The sequence below is a fragment of the Polyodon spathula genome, chromosome 1 (genome assembly GCF_017654505.1).
Source record: "Polyodon spathula isolate WHYD16114869_AA chromosome 1, ASM1765450v1, whole genome shotgun sequence".
Taxonomy (NCBI): Eukaryota; Metazoa; Chordata; class Actinopteri; order Acipenseriformes; family Polyodontidae; genus Polyodon; species Polyodon spathula.
The window spans coordinates 64,225,354-64,251,969 of record NC_054534.1 but is presented as its reverse complement, the minus strand read 5'-3'; the positions used below and the strand labels follow the sequence as shown (position 1 = coordinate 64,251,969).

At 37.2% G+C, this 26,616-nt stretch overlaps 1 protein-coding gene across 1 annotated transcript in view; it reads left to right on the top strand.

The window, feature by feature from the left end:
- The window catches only part of LOC121322461 (polypeptide N-acetylgalactosaminyltransferase-like 6), a 159,749-nt gene that overhangs the window by 126,220 nt on the left and 6,913 nt on the right, over positions 1 to 26,616 (top strand). The window contains exon 4 of the mRNA XM_041262537.1: positions 6,639 to 6,805. Coding sequence (XP_041118471.1) covers positions 6,639 to 6,805 — 167 coding nt within the window. The remainder of the gene's footprint in view (positions 1 to 6,638; positions 6,806 to 26,616) is intronic.

Here is a 26,616-nt window from a genome sequence, read left to right as displayed (position 1 = left end):
CTGTAAGATTCTGTGCTGCCGAAGAATCAGGAAAGAAATAAAGCGATCAACTCTGCATATGACTGTGTGTGTACCCGGGGTCAGGAGTTGGTTAGAGGATGTTCCGGGAGAAAGAAGCCACAGCAGCCAGCGACCTTGTGAATATCCAGCATTGGGGTTGGGTAAACTGCCCAAGAAACGGGGTAGTTTCGGGATCAGAGTCCACAAGCCATGCTACCTGTCATCTCTGGGAGTCAATGGAAACAAGCTGCTGATAATATCACTTTGGTTAATGTCACACCTATCAAGGAAATGTAACAGTCACAGTTATGTTTCCACCCCACTTAAAATCAATTCAAAATGCCTGCATCAACTGTACTGCATTATGACACGTTTTGTATACACCCTATTCAACAGTTTTGTGGTTACACTGTAGAGTTAGAAATTAGCTGAAGAAGGGTCAATATTAAGTTTCTTCTCTTTTTAGAGGAACCAGTGAAGATCACACTTTGAGGTAATTGTTAATTTGACCTGCAATGCAATTTTTTCAGTGATATGGATGTCATTCTCTGCCATAAGTTGAAATGGATAACAGGCATTTTGTCGTCCATTAATATAATACAGGTAAAGAATACTTGTGACTTTGGGCTGCATTGAGATTTCTGGGGCATACTCATGGTTCCTCATTCTATATTAACATGAATTATTACTTGCCATTAAATGCCATATCTTCAAGTCTGCTTTTGTTACAAGGCACATACAGTACATACTGTATATGGATAGTAGCTTTTCAGTTAGCCAAGACTGTACAATTGATGTTTCACCAGGAAGAGTCACAGAAGTGAAGACTATATATTCTATTTTGGAGAGCAGACTTTTTCTCAGTTTCCCTGAAGGAATTAAAGCTGGTGGTTGAAAAATAGTCATATATCCCGCTAGAACAAATAACAAATAAACCTTGCAGACAGTGCCATCCTGACAACTTAAAGTGAACTTACTTGTTACAGTTCCTCTATTTATTTGTCTTGATTAATGAATGTTGGAATTGTTTTCTAAGGAGAATTAATAATACATGGTGTGACAGGGAGAGCCCTGTTGCTGGTTTTGCGCATATGTATGCAGCTAGGACATAGAACAGGAGAAGTTGCTAGGCAACTAACTGAGCAGGTAGGCTTGCCCGGCGCTGAGCTAATCTTGAGGTCTGGATTGGCTGGATGAGGTCCGGGGAGGCTGTTCAGAGCTCGAAAGGCATCTGTGCCACAGCTCTAGGCTACTGCATGGCCATGGCCATACAGTCGACCGCTGAGCGAAAGCTTGCTGTGTTGACAGCGAGAAGGAAAGCGTCTGCTCCATGGAGAGAACTACTACACGAAACCCTTCCACTGCAAGACGGTGCTGGCCGAAGCCAAAGCCAGCCGAAGCCATTTGAAAAGGCAGAGGATTCCAGAAGTAAATCAGTTTAGGGGATGTTGATCCCAAATAGCATAAAGAGGGTTTGCATAGTGTAGTAAGTTCCTGGAGCGGGATGTTAGCTTGCCCCCGCCTTGTGTGGCCAACTTTTATTTTTAGCTTTGTCCTGTTTTGTTTCCTTTTTAAATCTGACACTAGGGCTACCACTGCTCGTACCCTAGTGTCAGCACTTGTGTTGAATTAAATTTGCACACGTCTGTGGCGTATCAACACTTTTGAGCTGCACTTGCATAGTTAGGAGGGGAACTTTCACTGCTCTTTTCAGTACTGTATCCCACAGTAGTTTCATGAGCCCTAAATTCACAATCACCACATTTTAATAAATACATATTTCATGTATTAATCAGTTTTATGGCAATATTTGAAGATAACATGGACTAACAAGCCACTGATAACACAGAGAACCCACTTCTTTCCATGAAGAAATAATGTATTCCGTTTGTGTACAACCAGTTAAAAACCTGGATAAGTGGCAACCCAACCCACAGCTACAAGCATCACTGCAAAGCAGACTGTTCACCGCAAAAAGTGGCTTCTCTATTGGTCTCTTCTCATTAATCTCTATTTGGTATAATGTTTACTGTAGGTCCTTCTGTTTGATATGTAAGAAGAATGCAAGACCGTTAATGAGTTGGAATAAATCATGCTATCCATTGAACTCATCACAGATAGCATGAATACTTAAGCTAATCATATTGGTGGCTTATTATAACAGTTTAGCATTTACTATTGTGCAAAAAAAAAAAAAAAAGAACTTATTTTTCTATGTTGTTCTACTCTCTTGATAATCTGCACAATAATGTAGCTGATATTCTGTAATATTAAATTGTATTATTTTTTCCCTTTATTATTTTTAATAATGTTGTTTAAAAATAGATTAGAAGTACAGTGAAACTCTGATACAACGTACTGCCTTGGGACCATAAAAACAGTATGTTGTAACCGAGGTATATAATAACCAGATACATGCACATACCTGCCAAAACAGCACAAAAATCTAAACATAGTACAGTACCAATGGATTAATGTACATATACAATGTATGTAGTAGAAAGGTTTATTACAGGAAACAATATAAAACAACAGTAACTGGTACTGTACATTACTATGCCGTATGTAACATTCTGTATTTTAATTATTTAATACAGTAATTCTATGTTGCCTTGGATAAAGATCGTCAGCTAAATGAATTAAAAAAAAAAAAAAATGTAATTAATGTACTGAATAATAATAATAATAATAATAATAATAATAATAGTAATAATAATAATAATGTACTGAGTAATCATAAATTGTAGAAATAATAAAATTGATAACAATAAAAATAATATACAAGCCAATAAACATTACCATACAGTTCAGGTACAGTACAGTACCTGTACTCTATTTTAAGAAGTTTTTTAGGCCCTGGCCACATTAGCATTTTAGAACCGAGTTAAGGGTTCAAAACCTGTTTAAAAATGGTTAAATCGATTTGCATCCACACTAAAAACGGTTCATAACTGAGTTCAACAACTGAAAGCTACTCAGGAGGTAGTCTTGTACTCGGTTGTCGGGATAACTGTAATCTGGATGTGAAACGTGTTCGAGTCTGGTTAAACAGTATCCTCCGATATCCCCTAGTGCTTTGCGATAGTACATTGCTATAATCCCCGTGGTTACATGAGGCGAGAATAAAGAAAAGACAAGCCCGAATTAAAATACAGGAGGATTTATTCTTGTCATATTCCATTGGTACAGTCAGATATGCTAATGTACTATATTACACAAAACTTAATGTAGTAATGTGGTTTAGTTCTAGTCAGGCAAGCAGCAGTTGCCTAGGGTCCTACTGTATAACGGGGAGCCTGTTGTTGTTTTGGTGCATTCAGTAGTAGACCACTAGTGAGTTCTACCCGCAGTACCGTCCTGTAAGTAAAGACTGTGAACTTCCACATGAGTCTTCTGCCTATTCCTTACAGAACAAATTCACCACAATTAATACGCACAAAGGGCTGTATCAACATACCAGACTGCCTTATGGAGTTTTTTCAGCCCCAGGCATTTTCCAACGAACAATGGAAAGTCTGTTGCAGGGCATCCCACATGTGGTGGTTCACATTGATGATATACTTATCACAGGGAAAGATGATGCAAGTCACATGGATCACCTAGACAAGGTTTTGAACAGACTTTCAACAGCAGGTCTGCGATTGCGTTTGGACAAGTGCTGTTTCCTGGCATCTGAAGTAGTGTACCTGGGCTACAGAACTGAGGAAAATGGGGTTCAACCTGTTGCAGAAAAAGGTGCAGCCATTAAAGAGGCCCCCAGACCCACAAATCAGACACAATTGAGGGCATACCTAGGCATGCTGAATTATTACCACAAATTCTTACCAAATGTGTCTACCATTCTAGAACCACTGCACAATCTGCTACGGAAGGAGACTGTGTGGAAGTGGGGGAGGGAAGAGGACCAAGCCTTTCAGAAATCCAAAGCATGCCTCCATTCAGACAAGTTATTGGTGCATTTTGATGCTGCTAAAGAGCTATATCTATCCTGTGATGGGGACCGTCTTGTCACACAGATTGTCTGATAGCTCAGAGCGACCTATTGGATATATATCTCGCTCCCTGACAACAGCAGAAAGGGGATATTCCTAGCTGGAAAAAGAAGGCCTGCCGATTATTTTTGGCCTTAAGAACTTCCACCTTTACTTTACTAAAGTACCTTTATGGTAAGCATTTTACCATACTTACAGATCACAAGCCGTTATTAGGTCTGTTCAAAGGCATTCCACAGCTTGCAGCTGCCCGAATTCAGAGGTGGACATTAACCCTAGCAGCCTATGAGTATACAATCTCAGACAAAGAGGGGACAAAACATACCAATGCAGACACCTTAAGCCGTCTGCCCTTGCCAGAAATGCTGGGAGAAATACCGGAAATTGGAGATGTGATTTAGCTGATGGAACACCTAGAGGGAACCCCTATTCAAGTGCAGCACATCAAGACTTGGACTCTCCAGGATCCTGTGCTTTCAAAATTTCACCAATTTGTACTCGGTGGATGGCCCCAAGTGTGTTCAGCTCCAGCACTGAAACCTTTTGTGGTCCACAAAGATGAACTGAGTGTGAAGGACGGGTGTGTGCTATGGGGCAGCAGGGTGATTATTCCCCCACAAGGCCGACAGCGAATGGTGGAAGAGCTGCATGAAGCCCACCCTGGCCCGCAGTTATGTTTGGTGGGCAAACATGGATGTTGACCTGGAGACAGCAGTTAAAAAATGTCAAGTGTGTCAAGTAAACCAAACAACACCTGCCGAAGCACCTCTGCACCCATGGGAGTGGCCGAACCAGCTGTGGATGAGACTGCATTTGGATTTTGTGGGCCCTTTCATGGGTAAGCTGTTTTTCATATTAATTGACGTACATGCAAAGTGGATTGATGTCCACACAATGATCTCAATCATGTCCACAATGACCATAGAGAAACTGCGGCACAATTTTGCAACACATGGACTGCCAGCCATGGTGGTCACGGACAATGGCCCCAGTTTTGTGAGCACTGAATTTGAAACATTCCTGCGGAGAAACGGGATCAAGCACATCAAGACATCTCCTTATCATCCCGCTTTAAACGGATTGGCAGAGAGAGCTGTCCGCACGTTCAAAGAAGGAATGAAGAAAATGACGGGGAGGAATCTGGAAACACAAATTGCACGATTCCTTCTAAAGTACAGAATAACCCCCCAGACTACTACAGGGGTAAGTCTGGCTCAATTATTAATGGGACGCCAACTGAGAACACCCCTGGACCTAATGCACCCCTGCCTGTCGAACAAAGTCTCCCATAAGCAAGCAAAGGAGAAGTACCTGCATGATGTACATGCTAGAGATCGGGAGCTAGCTGAGTCTGATGCAGTATATGTGCAAGGTTTTCAAGCACATGATAACAAATAGATACCAGGTACAATACTTGAAAAAACAGGGCCAGTATCATGGAAAGTTGTGATAGAGGATGGTCAGATCATCAAAAGGCACCAAGATCACGTGCATCTCCGTTTGGATCAGAGCCCCATCACTGCTCCATGGGGACCAAAGCCACTGGCAGACTTCGGTCCCAGCACAGTCACAGGGGAGGAGAGCATGAGTACACCTGTAGAGCAGCACAGCAATGAAGAGATCCATCCATCTGGCCCTCAAGATACAGAGCCAGAAGTTGAACCATGCTACCCCACTAGAAATAGGAAGGCACCTGCACATTTCAAGGATTATGTAATAAAAGAAGCAGAATAATCCCCTTATGGTGCCTCGAGTATGGGCCAGTCTGCAGCCATGCTCTTAGTTAGAGTTCCCACTAAATGTTAAAAAGTTGTTCCCTTTCAGTTGCTATGTTTATTAACTACATTCAGACTTTGGGACTAAGAGGGGAGGAGATGTAGTAATGTGGTTTAGTTCTAGTCAGGCAAGCGGCAGCTGCCTAGGGTGCTACTGTATAACAGGGAGCTTGTTGTTGTTTTGGCATGTTCAGTAGTAGTAGACCACTAGTGAGTTCTACCCGCAGTACTGTCCTGTAAATAAAGACTGTGAACTTCCACATGAGTTTTCTGCCTAGTCCCTACAGAACATAACACTTAATGTGTCCAAAACACTTTTTAAATTATCTTAGATCACATCACATATTAGCAAGTTAAAGGTCTTTATTTTGACTTTTAATTCAATTATGGAACATCTTATCTGCCTCAGATTTTCCCTTTGTCCAAATGCCCATCTAATTTGTTTACTATGGCCTGGGCTTTTTTTTCCCCATATGAATTATTCCCCTTTTGATTACTTAGACACTTTCTCGTAGCTCCTCCGTTCTGCTCCCATGTTCAGTGAAAATAAACAACATTACAGTGGTTTATGGGATACAGTCATCTGGCAAAGTGTTTTTTCAACAACTTGGTTAAACTAGCCCAGTTCATTACGGCAATCTGGACGCGCTAACACTGTTGAGCAAGGGATCAGGTAAATCTGTTTTCAACTCTGATGTTTTTTTTTTTTTTTGCTCCAATGTGGACAGGGCCTTAACGACTGCATCAGCGACTACTGCTTTTTAAAATGAGAAATTATGTCCCAACATTTTTTCTTTATAATGTGACTATTCTACAGTGACTTTACTGATTGCATTTCACAGTTTATATTATCCATATTGTCCTTTTCTAGCTGTAAGCATAAGCTGTATTTGGAAAATCTACCAAACACCAGCATCATCATCCCTTTCCACAATGAAGGCTGGTCCTCACTGCTGCGGACAATACACAGTGTTACTCATAGAACTCCTGATCACCTGATTGCAGAAATTATCCTTGTGGATGACTTCAGTGAAAGAGGTAAGAGTGTTTTGTTACTTTATTTGTTATTAATTGATTTCATTTTTTTTTTTAACATGATTTATTTCTCATTATTTATCTTCTGTCTTTACCAGACAAGGCCAAAAGCTTGGCCTGGGCCTACTTGCTGCGTATTATATATATATATATATATACACACACACACAGTATATATATATATATATATATATATATATATAATATATATATATATATATATATATATATATATATATATACACACACACACACACACACACACATTCTGATTTCAGCATATTTGTTTGTTTCCTTGGTTACTGACACCTGTATTAAAGGACCTTCTCAGCATAAGGTGTAATGCCCAGAACATTGCATATGTCAATTACCAATTGTGTTTTCACCAACCCCATTCCCTCAGCCTCAAGGGATTATCAGGGTAAAGATCACTCATGTTTCAGGGGCAGTCTTAGGCACTACTCATACAAGAGACAAGCAGTTATTGTATTTTGTTGGGTCTATTCCTGCATCAGCATTAGTCTTTGCCTTTTATGCTTTTCTATTTTAGGTACACTAATCAGATTATAAATACCTTTGTGAGGGTGAAGTGCCCTTCCCATCTCTCGACAACACAATGTTACTTTAGTTTAAGTGTATTCTGATAATCTAATCACGTTGTGAAATTTGCATTCTGTCTATCATCTATAGAGGAAATACAGAAAACCTCAGGTCCAGCAAGTCACATTATTTTCACACTGATAGTGGCATAGAAAATTGGCAATGAGGCATTTAAAAATGTTAGTCAGGTTCAAGATTTTAGTGAATCCAAATAAATATTTAAGAATATGCACAGATTTTAACTAGTCAAGGCAAATAGTTTGAAACCACTTCAATGAACTGGTGCGGCTTAAAGCAAATTTGATTTTGACTAAATAGAATCCAATTAAGTGTAAGATGTGAGGTGCCCTTTCTTGTCAGACAACACTATTGAATGCAGGAATGCAGAAAATACCAAAACCTTTTTTTTCTACTGAAAAATTGAAGTGCAATACAATCAAGATGGAATAAAATATTACAGTTGATGGTGTCTGTTTTCGCTGCAGAGGCACTGGACAGTTATTATCCTGGTTCTTTACTGTGTGAATGTAGTGAGAAAAAGACAAAAACATAAATCATTACAAAGGCAGTCCTGTTAGAAAAAATAACCTTTTAATTATTGATAAATCACTGTTTAATAATTGCTTAGTACGCCCACATTCACACAGTAAGGAATCTGGAGTTAAGGTTGAATATACTCAGGTTTTTTTGTGTGTGTTTTCATTGTCATGTGTTTTTTTAAATTAATAAAAAAAATTTAAAAAAATTATTTTGTTATTGCTATGAACCTTGTTTTACTGTTCCTAGCTTTCCTTGCTCAAATATCAGGATTATTTTGACTATATTTTTCTAAAACTGCTGAAAAAATGGTCTGTGGTTTGTTTATAAAAGCTATATATATATATTAGTTATAGCATCTGACTGTAATATATTATTTAAATAATGTATTTCATGTCTTACCATCTCTCAACCATCTAATGAACAGCCTCTGAAGATAATTATGCTACTACTAAACTATATGGTTTGACTGCAGACAATCATGGTTAATAATGTGAAATGGGTCTCAAATGCACCCCATATACAAACACTATTATTTTATTGTGTTGTTGTATTCATATTGGCTTGTTCTGTACCTGTACCAAAATTGGGAATGACTGTGTAAACTGGTATTCTTATTGGTACATAATGGGGCAGTATCAACACAGGGCAATTTAGATAACAAGCACAAAGACTACTGCTACACAAATTCCCAGATCGCTTCAGTACAATGCTTTCATAAGTTTTACCTTCTTCGTAAATTGAATTTGTCAGCTGCAACACACCAGACGCGATGCGACAAGCGAAACTGTGCAGCGATGTGACAAAATGAATAGAACCTATACTTTTGATAAGTATCTGTCACACCACAGGCAACACAACAGGTGACGCGGGGGCAACACTGGAGCAATGCAAAATAAATATAATTTAATTCTATTTTTTGCGATTTGTCGTGCGACAACTAGGGAATTCACCAAACACTGAACAGCTTCAATGCATGTGGTCCAGCAGGGTGAGGCAGTATCCAAAATGACAGAGGAAAACATAATACTTGAAACATAATACGAAAAATACCCAATTATAAAGATACAGATTTGAATGGTAATACATGGGACTCCACTTCGAAGGCACTGGATAAGCCTGGTATATATGATTTATTGCCATATATGTTGAAACATTGTAAGAGAAGACACTTGGAATTACTACGTAATGCTGATGAGTATGTAGCAGTCTTAATCATAGTTTTGCCAATAGCAATTTTTTATAGTTTTATTGATCTGGCAGTTTTCTAATCAGGTGCGTCGCCTCTGTGTCGCTTCAGGTGTGTATAGTCATGTCACTGCGGAAGTGTCTTGTCACCTGATAAATAATGGCATCGTGTCTGGTGTGTGGTGGCCTTAACCCTTCTCTGATTGTACAAATATACAGAGTAAGAAGCTAAATGTATTTTCAAGGCAATTAGCTTTGTTCAGGCAAAGGATTTATCAAAACAGGTTTTTTGACCTCAAGGTAATATGGCAGGAAGCCCATGGGTGACTTTGAAAAATGTATTTTGTGCAATGACTTATGCTTTTTTCTACTTTGTCAGTTGACAGTTTTTGAAGTGAAGAGAAGTTGTGGAACATGTATCTATTCTGGATTACTGTAACTGTTAAGTGTGAATGTTGATAAGACAACCCCAGGACTATATGGCATGTTTGTTACTGTATTCTTGTTGCGGAATGTATTCCAGTACTGTTTGGTGACTTCTTGCCCACCTGTTAAGATGATGGATTACCAGCACACAAACGGAAAGAGTGTTAGCTTACAAAGCAGGTGCACCTTCTCTTGCAAGTCCAGTAACAGCTTGTGCAAGGTTACTGTGAGTTGTGCGCATTGAAGACTAAAGGATTGCTGTATCAAAAAGGGAGCATTGCAACCATCTTATTATTTTGTATTTGTTTTCACACCCATCTTGGTTCAGAGTTTATGAGTGTAATTAATGCACAGCATATGGTCCATTAGTACAACTGTAAGCTAAAATACTTTAGCTTTCAAATGTAATGTCTGCAGAAATACTGAAAAACAAGATTATTGTCCAAGATTGTTGACAGATGGCTGTTGAAAGCTTCCAGAGTGATTCAGGTTAATGTTCTGTATTAACTAGGTCCATAGCTTGTTAGTTAGTCACGATTTAATTTGAATGAGTCAGCTGATTCATATGTATGTTAACTGACAATATTTGTGTAATCTGCACAACAAGTACTACAAGTATTAGTTGCTTTGTTGCAATACATTGGACATTAAGCTTTAATGCTTAAAGTGGAGTTAATATGTGAATCTATGATATTAGGAGTTGAAGGACGGACTCTCTTGTCAGCCTATTTCTGTAGTAGTTGTGCGGCATGTATAGGGTTTTCTTCCTCAAGATTACTGAGGTGTTGTTTCATTTGAACTGATGACACTGTATTCTCTTCATTTGTACAGCAAATGCACTGAGAATAAAAATTGATGAGAGAAAATAGCACTGGTTTTTATCTTCATTTGTCAATTGTTTTTGCCTTTACTGAGCACGGCTTAATCTCAATTTAACTTTTTTGTTCACACAAACACATTGTCAGTGAAGCTGCATTTTGATAACTTAATGTAAGGGTAGAATGGCTTGGTCAGTTCTTGTTAAGATGAATTTCCAATGACCAGAAATTCTTATTGCAAGACGTCTAAGCCAGAAAATCCTTCAGACCACTGTAAACTGTATTGTACACAATGTATTGTGCATTGCTATTACTGCACATGAGAAAAAGAACAGTTCTTCAATAATTGGACCAGGGCATGGCTATAGTTTCCTTGGGATTGTGTTAGCCTGAAGATCATTGCAAATATGCAGCTACACTGCAGTCCCATAGTCTCAGGTGTCTAGTGCATTCAATACAGTCAGATGAACACTAGTTTGCACTCAGCCACTGTGACAAGCCATTACTTGACACTGTCATCTCATGGTTTCCAGCTGGCTCCCTGTAGCATTAAAGAAGGCTTTAAATCCACCTTAAAGAATACTGTTGGCTGTCCTTCACCGTGACATTTTAAGAAGCACAAAGGAGACTGCTGAAGGAAATGCTGTTTCCCAGTACATTTATTTGGTGTGAGAGAGACTCTGAGGTTGCTTCCTCCTATGTTTAGTAGCAGCAGGAAGTCTTTCTTTGCCCTCCTGGACTGGTACAGAAGGTGACCTCTTGGAGTGCCACACAGACCAGAGCTTGCTTGAAATGTTACACCTTTTCAACCACAGCTGTTTTGGGCTGGCTCACAACACTACATCTGTGTATGTTTAAATCCAGGGATGTAATCAAGATACTTTATCATCCCTTTTCAAAACCATATAGGCTATTACAGTATTACTGCATTACAGACTATGGGCCATGTTTTGATTATAGGGCAAGACAGCAAGCAAATGCTAATAGCATATACAGCACCCTGTCATAAGGACACTGAAGAACAGCTCTGTCTGGGTTTGTCTGGCTAAAATCACATCTGTGTTGGCCTGTATTTAAAAAGGTCATTTGGCACTGTGTTTTTTTTTTTTCTTTTATAGCCTACACAGTGAAAAACCAACATTTGAACATATAAAAAATGTTTTTTTTTAATCCTGCTAGTATTTTTTATGTGGGTTTTTATCCAGCCAATATATTAACAATATCCATCCTGTATCTTGTAAATGGCATGTTGTCATTCCGTGCCTGCTGACAAAGAAAGAATTACAGTGCCAAACTTTGTTTTACAGTTTTATTATAAAGTGGTATATTGTAGATTGATGTATATTTTACTTAAAATTGAATCCAAATGATTAAAAAAGGTAACAATATATTTCAAAACTTGGTTTTATTCAAAATCAAAACTCAGCTGATAAAGCAATGTGCATTTGAAATGTGGTTAGGCACTGTAAATTTAATTTCAAAGACTTTCATTTCAAAATAAACATATATTTTAACATTTTAATTAAAATCCTGACAAAAACATCTTTCTGTAGACATGTATTGTGAAGAAAGTACATGTTAGTTGCCTTCAGAATTGCTGATAATGACTATTTGTCCTGAAATTGGAACTAATCTTACTGTAAAGCACCTAGTTCTCAATTTAAACTAACAGCCCTTAAAACCCAACCCCCATCTCTGTAAAAAGGCAGAATAACAAGAAAAATGTAAATCAGCAATGCAAACTCATGGCTGTTCAGCAAAGGTCATGCGCAATATTACTATGCAAGTCTGATTTTAGAGGATGGCTTTTTTTTTTTTTTTTTTTTTACCTGGACAGGTCTAAATGACTTTAAGGATAGCATAGCTTTAAAATTCCTCACCCTTTGGACAGATTACTTAATTCAGGCACCATCTGAGACAGCTGTATCCTCTATTAAAGAATTATAATGTAGTGGTCTTGTCAAAACAGCTTGATAAGTCTGACATATTTATACTGCAAATGCTACCATTCTGGGCCTTAATTACATCTCAACATGTTGCTGGGGTTGGAATTGATAATTTGACAGCCATAAGTTTTTTTTTTTTTTCTGATGACATCCTTTTGCCAGTAGCAACCTAGTGAAGTGCTTTGTATAATTTTGCTTACCACCAAAATCATTTCTGTTTTTAGTTCTTGATTACATTTTAAATAAAGATTTTTAGGTTACATTACATAACGTTGGTCACACAAAAATAAAAAAAAGTTGAACATCTGCATTTGTTTACTTGTTTTAAACTGGTACACACCAAGTGTTCTATACTGAAAGAGTATACAAAAGTAATATATGGGCATAACCAAGGCCAGTACACTGGTGTGTTGTGTTGGGAGGTGCTGCATTCCCTAGACTCCGACAGCGCTCTGCCCTTTTGCTGCGTTTATCTTGATAAATAGTTTTACCATTATCAACTCCAGATTGATGCAATTAGCAAAACAAGGCTATCAGTATCATCAGTATGAGTAATCATTTTTAATTAGGATGCTTATTAAAAAAAGAGAGAGAGAGGGAGAGAGAGAGAGCCATATCCTATCCTAATACTTCAGAGATCAGATGCCAGTTTCCTATCCATTGTGCTATAGCAAGCAACTCGGCAAGACAATCGTATTTCTTTTTTTATTTTTTGTCAAAAATGGTGCTGCACTGGCACTGCTCAGCAAACAAAAAACTTTATTATGGTATCATGTGCCAGCCCCAGTAGTGGACTGAACACATTCAATTATATGAAGTTCCATTTGTTCAATTTACCTTCTAAATAAATAAATGACTACATACATAAATAAATCAATACAAAAACAGTGACTCAGACTTTAACTGAATTAATCCCATTGAAGTTTTTACAGTGTTAGAGTGCATATACAAGTTTAGTGAGGGTATTTAGATCCAACACTTTTTTATCCCTTTCCCTGTATCGCTTGTGCAGGAACTCTGATGCTAAACCCAGTACTATTCGCTACATGCTTTAGGCATTCATCACACATTCTTCTCAACAGCAGCATGTCACCTCCATCTCTAGGGCTCAGCTCCAGTGACTAAGCCTTAATTACAACTTGCTTTTTGCTCATAATAGCCTCCCCCCCACCCCCCCATTCACTCTCTGTGTCTGGATATGTACAATGATATGTGGTCATCCCTGTTATCATTGCATAATAACCATATACTTTTACATGTAAAACCAATTCATGAAAATACTTCTAACAGGTTTAGTTAATTAAACCACTAAGAAATATATACGCACTGTGTGTGTGGTATAGGCACTATATGTGTGTATGTATATATATATATATATATATATATATATATATATATATATATATATATATATATATATACGTATATGTATACAGTACATCAGTAACTACATTAGAATGTAACAGCTTCTTGTTACTTGTAAATCATCTAAATGGCACAAAATCATGTTGTATCCCCCCCACACTTCCACTTTCAATGAGTTATCTGTACTGTAGCTTCTGTTAAAATGAGGTGTTTTTATTGGCCTGAAAAGACAAGACCAATTAAACTGGTGTCATGTGTCAATAGAGTATGTCTGGATCAAGTCTTGGCTACAGCATGCTTTGTCAGACACCATGTATGGCCTATAAGTGACTTGGCTACTTTAATGTATAGCATGATTAATAACATACTTGTAATAATTACATCAACCTTAATTGTTCCATAAATCACACCAAAATAATGCTGCCTGGCAGTCTCTTGGGAGTTGAAGCTAAGATTAAATTAATCTTAACACCAAGGTTCAGATTCTTAAAGCAATTTGTAACAAAATGAACCATTCCACAGCTCACATTAACAAGTGTAAATTAAGTTATTTTCCAACATGGAAACATCATATTGGAATTGAAGACACACATTCTTTAAATTATTGTGCTTCTCTGCATTTAGCTCATAGTAACCTTTTTTATGCATTTTTTGGACAAATGTAATCAAACTTTAATTAAATTAATTGTCACAATATGCTAATGAATACAGGCTCACTAGATCTTACCACAGGTGTTCAGTTATACTGTTTGTATATGGAAGCTGTCTTGGCTGGCAACCATCTTTCTTTATGTCAAACATTTTTACATACTGAGAACCGCTTTTCCAGTTACTATATAATATAGCTTGAAAATAATATTCTATAGCAGTGGATGGAGATCATGAAATGGGTCAAGTTCAGTCACAAGAAAAATGTAGATGCACACAGTGCTACTTCTTCATAAATATTGTAGCGTGCTGTGTCGGTACTCACGGAATAATATACAGAGATGAAGAAAAGGCTCTTTATTGTGGCAGGCACTTGCAGATAGAAGCTACATTCATGAATAGCAACAAAGGTACACACTGTGCAACTGATATACATCCCCAGCGGACCTGGTTACAACAATGCTAATTGGGGTAAAGGTAAAAGGTGGTCCCACATCGCAGTTGAGACATGTGTTTGTTTAAATAGTTTGCAGAACAAAATGTATTTATTTTATTTTATTTATTTTTTATTTAATAGGTACATAAGTATGTGTAAATGCAAAATTTCAATATTTTAGAATACATGAAACATAGAGAAGATAACTATTCTGAGGTCTGAATAAAAACAGGGCAGTTTTTTTTTTTTTTTTTTTTAAACAGTGTGAGCTAAATAAAGCTGCGTAAATTTAGCAAAATGTAGACCATGCCATGAATAATACAGTTGTGTGAATACATTAAGTACAAGACATATATAATAATGACAAGCTGCATAATTTGATTTCACTCCCACCTGCATGATAGAAAGTGCAAGGATTAATACAAATAATTTGCTTGATCTGCGGAAAACTCAAAAAGAAGTGTGGGATTCTTCTTGTCTCTATTTCTGAAGAATTAAATCAAGATAAGATGCCCTTGCATTTCTGCTGGCTTTGCATGGCTTTCAGGAAAGCCACTTGTTGTCCAGAATGGAAGGAGATTAAATTGATTAAATAAGATAAGAAAAAAAGAGAGTGATGTAGTCTTTGTCATCAGAGGCAGCTCAAGTCCTGATTCCAAAACAGGTTTTCTAGAGAATATATAATAAAATTAATGATATTTGTGTTTCAGCTAATGTTGATATTTAAAGAGCATGACCTTTCCAAGAAAGTTGAGTGAGTTCCTCCAAGGATTAAAGTCTATCATTAGGTAGTCTGAGGTACAGTTAACTGCAAAACGTCTTAAGAGGAAGGTTTGCTGGGCAATGAGAAGCAGTGTGTGTGCATGCACTGAACGCTACTGTAAAAACCATTTTATATGTCTACTTTCTAGGTATTTTTTAGCAATTTATACACCGGTGTGACCTATAGGCTTTTTCCTGAAATTGTTGTCTCAAAAAAGGGGGGGGGGGGGGGGGGGCGACGACGCCGACTTATACACCGGTGCGACTTATACAGCGTTTTTTTACGGTATGTTAAGCAAATCTGTATCGTTCATGATGATGGTAAAAAAAAAAAAAAAAAAAAAGTAGTTTGGATCTTTTATTGTTTGAAATTGAGTCTATGAAGTTTCCTCATTCACAAAAGTGAAACTTTTGCTACAAAGGAATTTTCCTATGGGATATGTAAACTTTTGACTACAACATATATATATATAGTGACAGAGTAGGACAGGCTGTATGATAGAGCAAATGCTCTGCACATGGGTAAACAGTTGTGTGTGTGAGAGTTTGGTGGCCGGTGGCCATCTTGGTGAAGAAATCTGCAACCAAGGTGGCCACCTTTTGCACAGCAACATGGCATTGCTTGTTTGATTAATTGATTGATTGATGAGTGATTGAAAAAGTATAGAATGTGGCCAGGTGGTAATTTAATGATTGGTTATCAATTACCCATGACCACACCCTATAAAAGTGAACAAAGGATGTTAGTTTGGTGTAAAAGTGTGAGTGGGAGAGAGGAGAGAGGAGAGAAAGTGAAGGAGAGCAAGAATAACTCACTGGGATAGCAAACTTGGTTGTTTTATTTTGTATTTTGAGTTTATATGTAGTGTTTTGTTTAAATCCTTTATTTAGTTTCAGTGTTTTGTTTGTTGTGTTGATTAAAAATGTGCCAAGGCACTTAACTGCAGTTATTGTCTCTGGGTGTTGGTATTCTCGCCACTGACCAGCCTTTACTCCTAGCCACAATATTGTTTGCTTTAAAATTTAAAGACAAGTACAGTCCCCCTGCTGCGAGATGGAGAAATTCTGCAATAAATCAAACACATCTTTGAACAATTAAGTTGGATTTAAAATTATAATGGATTCAGGATAGCTGCCATTACGGTTCATTATTTTATCCCTAATGGACATTTAAATTAAATCCTGAAGGGTGAAGAATACTCTTAATAAGACACAGATAGTGGCAGTTTCATCATCCCTAACCTATTATACTTGCTGCTCAACGAGCTCAACCTTCCCTACCTAAAACCCAATGCACATTAATATAACACTCCAGAGGGTAAAACACAAATCTTTTCAAGGGACCTTCATGGTTCAGAGTGAAATGGTGATAAGGCTAGCTTACTTAAAATGATAACAGCCAGGTTTCAGGCTCAATGTTTAATGTAACCCATGATTTAAAAGTCTGTTTTCAGCAGAATTTACATTCTGCATGTTAGTCTTTAGTGTAAAGGACAAGAGCAGTTTTAGTTCCTAACCTGCTACAGTGACCCAAATTGTTTTTATTAAAGACACAGATCCTATGGTCAAAAAACAAAGAAATGTATCTTCTGAGACACAACAACACAGCATAGCAATATGTAATTCAGCATTAATATCTTATGGAGAAGTCATTCATTACCTGCTAGATAATTGACTGCAGCAACAGTTATGTGTCCCAAGCCGGTGGCAAAGGCAAATCACTAAAGACAAGGGGATAGCTATTCAAAAGAGATGTATGTTTTGCAAGGGCAGATGGGGGGATTTTTTCCCCTTGATTCTGCCTTTAGAAAAAACTTGTGCCTGCTAGTGAAGTGTTTGTTTTCATGAACTCTTGACAAATAATTATGGAAGTCCACGTACAAGTGCAAAATTCAAATGCATTTTTGTACAAAGTTTGTGTGCTTTATAACCCAGATTATTTTATACAGGATTCTATTTTATTTTATTTGCATTTTGGTATATAACTCGTAACCCCTTGTCCACTGAGGCCCTTTTGATGCTCTGTGCTACAATAATTTAGTGATTTTGGGAGTGAGGTGTTTTACACCAAAATTACCATATGTTCAAAAAATGTACAAAATGAAATTTATTGGTAGCATAAGTATTCAGCCCCTTAAGTTAGTACTTGGTAGAAGCACCTTTTGCAGCAATTACTGCTATGAGTCTTTTTGGATAGGTCTCTACGAGCTTTGCTGTCATCAGAAAATTCTGAAAGCCTCTCTTTTGCAAAAAACACATATATGTAATTGTGACAGGGTGGCTGAGTGTGGTGGCCAGAAACAGAAACTACACACAGGCAGTACTGGGGTATGAAAAGTGCTCTGCGGCAGCCTGTATATTCACAAAAATAATAAAATAAATATTCAAACAAAAACACTGCTCGCCGAGCAAAAACAAAGTTTTAAACAAAACACCTCTTGCTAACAAAAACTGATACGTAGGTCAGGCTGGGCAGTCGCCTTCACTGATTCTAGATAATCCTGTTCTTTTTACTTTGATTTTGCTCTTCTCTCTCGCTCTCATCCTCTTCTCTGAACACCCACCTTGAACAGGGAAAACTGCAGGGTTTTTATACTGCTTACCATCTCCTGATTAGCAACAAATTAATCAATTAACTTGGGAGATGGCCACCTTCTGCACCGGGTTTTGTGTGAATGGGGCTTCCCCATCCATGCTGCCAAACAATAACAAACACACAGCTTTTCTGCTGTCATATTTTACTCCATAAATCATAATAATAAAACAAATGCATTTTATAGCAGGGCTTTGCCCTGCTCCCTTTTATAATGTGCAAAAAAAGTGGTCTTTAATTGTTACATTGAAAGACAGGCCTTGTGATACCAACAGACAAAAAAAAAAACATTAAACATTTTTCTACAGTTGGGGAACCTTAATCAAAACAGTTTAAGAAGTGGTCCCCCAATCAAAAGAGTTTAAGAACCTCTGTTTAACAGTTCTATTTCCATAAATAAATCCCTCAAATTTAGTTCACCTGCCTTATCAGTAACAAGATCCAAAACTGGTAAAGAGGTCATTCAGAGTTGTTGTGACACAGATATGTTGATCTACAGGTAACGCATCACATATTTTTCAATTGATGTAGACAGCTCCCAGGAATGGTACACATAGTGAAGTTAATGCTCAAGGTACACACTAGGCTCTGATTTAAATTATTATGTATTAATAATAAACTCCACAAGCCGTTTTTTCAGGAGGAACAGCACTCTTAGGAAGTGACACCAGCAGCAGCACTCAATGCAGATTATTTTTTTTCTTTACTGTGTTGTGTTCAGTTACACAGGATTATGAATACTTTTGTGTTCCAAAATTGAATTTAGTATAAAACACCAATATATAGATACCATACTTGCATTATGTGTTAACCTTTAGGATCCCTGGTATCTTCATATTCTGGTGAAGATATGTATGATACATTTTTCTTGTAATGTATAAGAAATCGTATGTGTGAGATAAGCAGGTTTGTATGTGATGAGAGTGAGATAATATTAAAGTGAGCGAGTCTCACGCTGAGTGCGTGAGACTTGATGTGACTGTTGCTGCGATGTCTGATAAAGTAGAGGTTCGCTTTTCCATTTAAAATGTGTTTTTTTCTGGTTTTGTTTGACCCATTTTTCCATTTTTTGTGCAGTTCAGCTTTATTTTAGTAGTTTCAAATCATTATTTGGGTTATTCACACTTCAGGTGAAACACCAGTCTGCAGCTACCAGCTAATTAATAGTCAATGCATAACCCAACTTAACCCCGCAATAGAAATATACTGTTGCCAGTTTTACTAATGCATTGCTTTATGACAACATACACTTTCTGATCACACCGTTCCTTATGCTTCATAAGAAAAAAAGCTCTTTCTGTTTTATATATATATATATATATATATATATATATATATAGATATATATATATATATATATATATATATATATATATATACACAACAGTATATCACATAAGTAAATAAAAATGTATACAAGCCTTGCATAAATAGAACAATAATGCAGTCAAGTTCAAGACATGTTTTCTGTAAGTTCAGCAGAATTTTGTTTTGACAGACATCTGTCTCAGGTCTCTAAAAACATATTAATTTCCTTGTTGTTTACTTCTATATCTTTACTTTTAAGGGGCCTTATGCTGGTCCATCAAAAAGATGATCCCAACGCAGTTATACAGTCGGTGTGATTAAGTTGCTGTCCTTGCAAACAGCCAGCTCAACACCTTTAAGTGATCAGCGATATGATAATTTGGTCATTTCTGACTTTGGCTTCATCTAACCAGGCTAACCTACACATTCATTGAGGTTGGGATATAGAACTATAAATTAAAATATAACTAGAACTGCCAGGCAGTTTTACAGCTTCTAAGCCCCAGTACCAGTACCAAACACTTAAGCAATTACTGGAAGAAGCGGGTTTAGTTTAAAAAAAAAAATGCATCAAACAACCATTTTGGTTTCAGGTCAACACCATTTTTTTAAAAGTCAGTTGAATTTCTACAGTGTCAAGGATGATGCTTGTGAAGTTTGGAGTTAGTTAATTGTTTGTCAACTGACGCAGGTTTAAATTTCAAATGTAAACGTATGACCGGCGGCCATCTTGTTTTACAAAACATCACCATTTTCACATATTTGTATCCCATTATTACTGGGACGATAACTACCAAGTTTGGAGTTTGTTGGTCAAACGGTGTTCAAATACCAGCAGTTTGCTGTTAAGGGCGCGTTTCATTAAAGTTTGTGGCAGCCATTTTGACATTAGAATTTATCACAGAAACTTCTGCTTCACAAACTTGATGCGGGTTTGGATGCTGATGATATATGCCAAATGTCAGATCAATCATTTCACAGGTTCCCAAGAAGAAGATTTCGAAAGGTTTCTAAAAAAAATGCATCAAATCGCCATTTTCGTTTCGGTCAACACCATTTTTTTAAAAGTCAGTTGCATTGATACAGTATCAGAGAAGATTCTTGTGCTGTTTGGAGTTAGTAAAGACAATCGTTTGTCAACTGACGCAGGCTTAAATTTCAAATGTAAACGTATAAGTGGCGGCCATCTTGTTTTATAAAACATCACCATTTTCACATATTTGTATTCCATTGTTACTGGGATGATAACTACCAAGTTTGGAGTTTGTTGGAGAATCTGTTTTCAAACAACAGCAGTTTGTTGTTAGGGGCACGATTCGATAAGATTTGTGGCAGCCATTTTGACACTAAAATTTATCATAGCAACTTCTGCTTCACAAACTTTGTATATATTGGATATATGCCAAGTTTCAGATCAATCACTTCACCGGTTCCCAAGAAGAAGATTTCGAAAGGTTTTATCGAAAAATGCGTCACAGCGCCAATTGCAAGGACGCAGCAGCAAAATTATTTCAGCATCTGATAGCCAATGTATCCAGCTTGTTACCTGCCAGGTCAGAACCTAATCAGTGACACAGCTTCAAAGCAGCAGCAGTGTAAAGTTTTGTGAAGAAAAAAAAAAAAAACTTTAACAATAACAATAGGCTTCCCAACCTTTGGCGCTTGGAAGCCTAATAACAGACTAGCCATTTAAAAAGCCCTGCTTGGGTAAATAGTGTGGGTCAGAACATAAGGTATATAGGGGGAAGAAAATCCTTTGTTTCGAAGAGAGAGTTAGGTGAGGGTTTTTGACCTTTGTGTTTGTAACTGTAGTGAAGGCGAATGCTCAGCCTACGTAACATTGTACTGTTTTGTTTAACCTTTTATTTTGGCCCTTGTGCCTATTTTTTTTGTTCTTGTTTTTTTTTTTTTTTTTTTTTTTTTTTCAAACTGCAGTCCTGCTCTAAATCTCTAGGGGGTGCTATCTTACATCTCAAACCAATTGTGACAAGATAGCGCTAAGGCCCAAGATGTTACCAGCAGGAATTGGAGACTCAGTGAAGTGCTGTTGTGCATGTTTATTAAACACAAAAACAGGAACAAACAAAACAAGCACAAGGGCCGAAAGGTTAAACAAAACAATCCAATGTTATGTAGGCCGGGCATTCGCTTTCACTACAGTTACAAACATACAGGTCAAAAACACTCACCTAACTCCCTCTTCCAAACAAAGGATTTTCTTCCCCCTATATACAGGTGGACATTCTCCAATTAGCACGCAATTACCTAATTAGAGAATGGCCACAGCCGTGATTGTTGGCTGGGACAGAATTAACCCCATCCCTGCCAACCTTACATTCCCACAAACACTATTTACATAAGCAGGTTTTTTTTTCCTGCAACAATATGATAGCTCAGATAAACAGTTAATGACTGTATGCTGATCGTTGTTAAAAATACTTAATTGTAAAATCAGAAACATGGTAAAGTAAGCAAAAAATAGCACTTAAATTATCAAAGGTTATTAATCACAGAAATGCATGTGAAGTGCTACATTTTCAAATTGCACTTAATGTAAGATTATCGGACCATTATTCCCAGAGACTGTCACAGCACAATTACACCTCTGTTTTAACCCATTTCAGTGGTTTGCATCAGAAGAAATAATCAATTTTTCTTGCCATATTCTTTTTTTTTTTTGCTGTAAAGAGCAGCACTTATATTGTAATTTACCTTTTGTTCTCTGAAGAACAGTGGCAGGTTTTTTTTTTGTATTTTTTGTTCTAAGTAAGAAAATAAATGATTTTGAAGTGCAGGGAGAGAATAGTGCTGATTTCAACCAGCAGTCAATTTTTGTTAAAGCTTTGCTGTGGTTCATCGATACCAAGCTCTTCTAATGCAGCAGCTCAAAACTGGACCATAAAAGCCCCATTCATCAATGTATTCTTTTCCTTTTTACATTATATTTCTAACCACAATTATCTCACAAATTCAGGTGTCTCCTAAAATAAATCTCAGGTTTGGAAGTTTCCCAGAAACATAACTTTAAGTGTATATGCTATAACTAGCAGTAGTCTTCATGTAGTCTGTAGTATTTCTTTTTCATGTTTCAGTGGCTAGATGGTAGTGATGTCACAATAGCAGCTTCGTCAAGCTTTGAGTTCAGAGCCCCCCACATAAATAGCAATGTTAAACCGTAAAACAAAAATAAAGTACTTCAATAAATCTATCATATTGAGTAAATGCATGATATAAACAGAAGATACAATGCTCCTGGGTAACTCAAATTATCAATTTGTGAATGTATGTCTTCACTCACTGATCGTTTTTCTTTTTTTTTTTTTAATTTGTGTTACTAAAATGTGAAAAACCCAACCAAGGTTTTTTAATATTGTCAGCACTATTGTCTCACAGCCTTCTGATAAATATGCAGGGATCTTTAATGTAATATACAGCATAACCTTAAGTTTTATCAAAAAGGTAAGCTCCTCCCAAAAAAGGCTGATTTGCATATGATTGATGAACGTTTTTCTCTCCAGGTAATTGGTTAATCAGTAGTAATTCTGATTGACCCATTCTGAATCGGGTTGTGTTGGACACTCAGCCACACATGTGGGTTCACTAAGGGTATAGTGATCTCTCAGGAAAATGAAATTAACTCAAGTCAGTTACATCTCAACTGCAGTAATACCCACAGCTGCCAAAATATAAACAACTTATGCTATTACATATATACTGCATTTTAAAATAACCACATTTTAATAATCCGTTTTTGATTGTTTTACTTTCTAGTGAAATCTCTTCTTTAAAATGGCATTTCTCTGTTGAAAACCCTGTGAATTCATTTCAATATGGTGAAATAAACAAATTTTTTGAAGAAACAGAAACAATTTGTTTTTTTTTTTTAAAACAGCAGCTTTTAAAAACATATATAAAATGTATCAGCTTCTCAATTACGAACAATAATAACTTTCCTGAAAACGTTTGCATGCTGTGTTTTGACATTCTTTTATTTTCCTGGCAATATAGAGACCAACCTCCTGCAGAGTACTTGAGCAATCATTTCATACATTTCCAATAAAAAAAAAAAAATGGAAATACAATTACTAAGATCAAGATAGATCTGGAAATAAGACAGACTTTCAAAAAAAGCTGTAAGATTGGGCATGTGTCTAGACACTAATGACAGCAGCAATCAAGAAGTGTTTGAATCACTTAAGTAAACATTTGAAAAGGATTTATTATGTAGTCTTGGTATTCAATTGATCAAGTACCGTTGAAGTTCAAGTTGATATTGTTTAAACAAAATGAAAGCATGTTTAATAGTGTCTACATACACAAAACCAATTATTCATCACTTGCATCCCAGATGATACTTACATGCAGCATGAGTTGATATTGCATTTGGTGACATGGGAGAGAATCACATCCATACCGTACACTGTAATTGTTGGACAGCAGCCAAGAATGTAAACATGCTAAGCTTTTGGATAGATCAGAGTAACCAAAGCTGTCCATAATATTGAAAAAGTGATCTGGAAAGATAGGAAATACAACAAGGTCCAACACATATCACAAGTGTAATTACTATATACACAGTGTTCTGCCTTTTTGTTTTTATCTTTAAAAACAATTTCTGGGAATTTGGGAGTTTATTTTACATATATTAAAATAGGGATAAAATCGGAAAAAAAAAAAAAAAAAAAAAAAAAAAAAAAAAAAAAAAACAGTTTTACATTAAAACATCGGTATAAATCAGGGGGAATAAATCTCAATTCACACACTTTACATGTGGAACATGAAGCGTAGCAGTTCTGCTTTCTGATTAATTTTAATGTCCCTGGCATGTATGATGAGGCAGAATCTGTGCAAGTTGAAGCCACATTTTCCCAAGTTACAGTACCATGCAAAAGTATTTGCCCCCTGTCTGATTTTCTGCATTTTTGCATATTTTTGGCACTGAATGTTATCAGATCTTCAACCAAAATATAATATTAGTGAAAAGGGACCCTGAGTGAACAAATAACATAAAATGTTGTTACTAAATTTATTTATTTATTAAAGAAAGTTATGCAACACCCAATGCCTCTGTATGAAAAAGTAATTGCCCCCTTAGGCTCAATAACTAGTTACGCCACCTTTAGCAGCAATAACTGCAACCAAACACTTCCTGTAGTTATTGATCAGTCTCTCACAGCGCCGTGGGTTTTCGAGCATAAACTGCTTATTTCAGGTCCTGCCACAACATCTGAATGGGATTTAGGTCTGGACTTTGACTAGGCCATTCCAAAACATTACATTTATTGTTCTTCAACCATTCTGATGTAGACTTGCTTGAGTGTTTGGGATCATTGTCTTGCTGCATGACCCAGCTGTGCTTCAGCTTTAGCTCATGGACAGATGGCCTGACATTCTCCTGTAGAATTCTCTGATACAGAACAGAATTCATGGTTCCTTCAATGATGGCAAGTCGTCCAGGTTCTGATGCAGCAAAGCATCCCCAAATCATGACACTAACCACTATGCCTGACCGTTGTTATGAGGGTCTTACTGTGGAATGCAGTGTTTGGTTTTTGCCAGACATAACGGGGCCCTTGGCCAAAAAGTTCCACTTTTGACTCATCTGTCCATAGAACATTGTTCCAGAACTCTTGAGGACCATCCAGGTGCTTTTTAGCAAACTTGAGACGAGCATGTTTTTCTTCGTGAGCAGTGGTTTCCGCCTTGCTACTCTGCCATGAATCCCATTTTTGCCCAGTGTCTTTCTGATGGTGGAGTCATGAACACTGACCTTAGCTGAGACGAGAGAGGCCTGCAAATCCCTGGATGTTGTTCTAGGGTTCTTTGTGACTTCCTGGATGATTTTACGCCTTGCTCTTGGAGAGATTTTGGCAGGTCGGACACTCCTGGAAAGATTCACTACTGTCCCAAACTTCCTCCATTTGGACAATATGGCTTTGACTGTGGTTTGGTCGAGCCCCAGAGCCTTAGAAATGGCTTTGTAACCCTTTCCAGACTGATAAGCATCAGCAACTTTTTTCCCCAGAGGTCTTCAAGAATTTATTTTGATCGTGGCATGATGTGCCTCTAGAACCTGTGTGCTGACATCTTCACTCTCATGTAAGGGCCAAAGTTAGTCAGATTTATATTGGGCAGGGCTGGCCCAAATTAGGCCTGATTGTTAACCAAAGTATTCAAACAGCCGACCCTAATTATCCCTTTAATTGGGTTGCATTAACTATTTAATAAACACACAGAAAATAAAAGGTTGAATAAAACACAAACACTGTTACAAAATAAACGGCACCTGGGCCAAAACAAATAGACAGACAGACAAACAAACAGTGGACGAACAGAACACACGTACCGTGCTGGCACTTCCAGCAAGCTGTAGCAATTGCTATATTATTTTAAATTAACTCTCTTCTCTCTCACCCGTTCTCCACTTCCCGAACACACAGCCCCGAGTGAGTGCTTCATGCATGTATATATACAATTGTGCTGGGATTCAATTACCAATTATTCACTTGAATCCCAGCATGTGAACTAATCTGTGTACTCCCGTGCTCATATATCAATTCCCACTTAAATATGCATGTGGTGTGAGTTGTGCCATCCTCGTGTCTAAATACAAATTACACTTTATAACACTCGTGCTCATAACCCATATTTATATCCTGTGTATTTTATACATAAACACCAACATTAACACACAACATACAACATAAAACACTAATAAACACAAAGGGGCGGGACACTCTGCCACGGGGGGGCACTATCTTTTTCACACCTGAAGATTGCATGTTTGATTACCTTGCACACCAAACAAATGAAAGAAGCACCAAACTTTGCTGTAATTTTTTCTCACAGACTGCCTCTATATACTACTACAACCCACAAAAAGATCTGACCAAATTCATTGTGAAAAATGTGCCATAATGCAGAAAATCAGACAGGGGGCAAATACTTTTTCACGGCACAGTAGCTGGTACTTTGTGAACATTTGGGCAATCGGGAGCTGATGGAAATAGTATCTGCAGAAGGAATGAACATGACATCAGCACAAAACAAGCCATGTTTATTCGCCTTGAAATCATAAAAAGAAAAGAATTGACAGTAACTGGGCGGTGCAAGTCATCAGGAGACGCATCAAAATCCACACTGGACATTTCCATCAATGCGTTCCATAAGTTTACCAACTAAAGCAT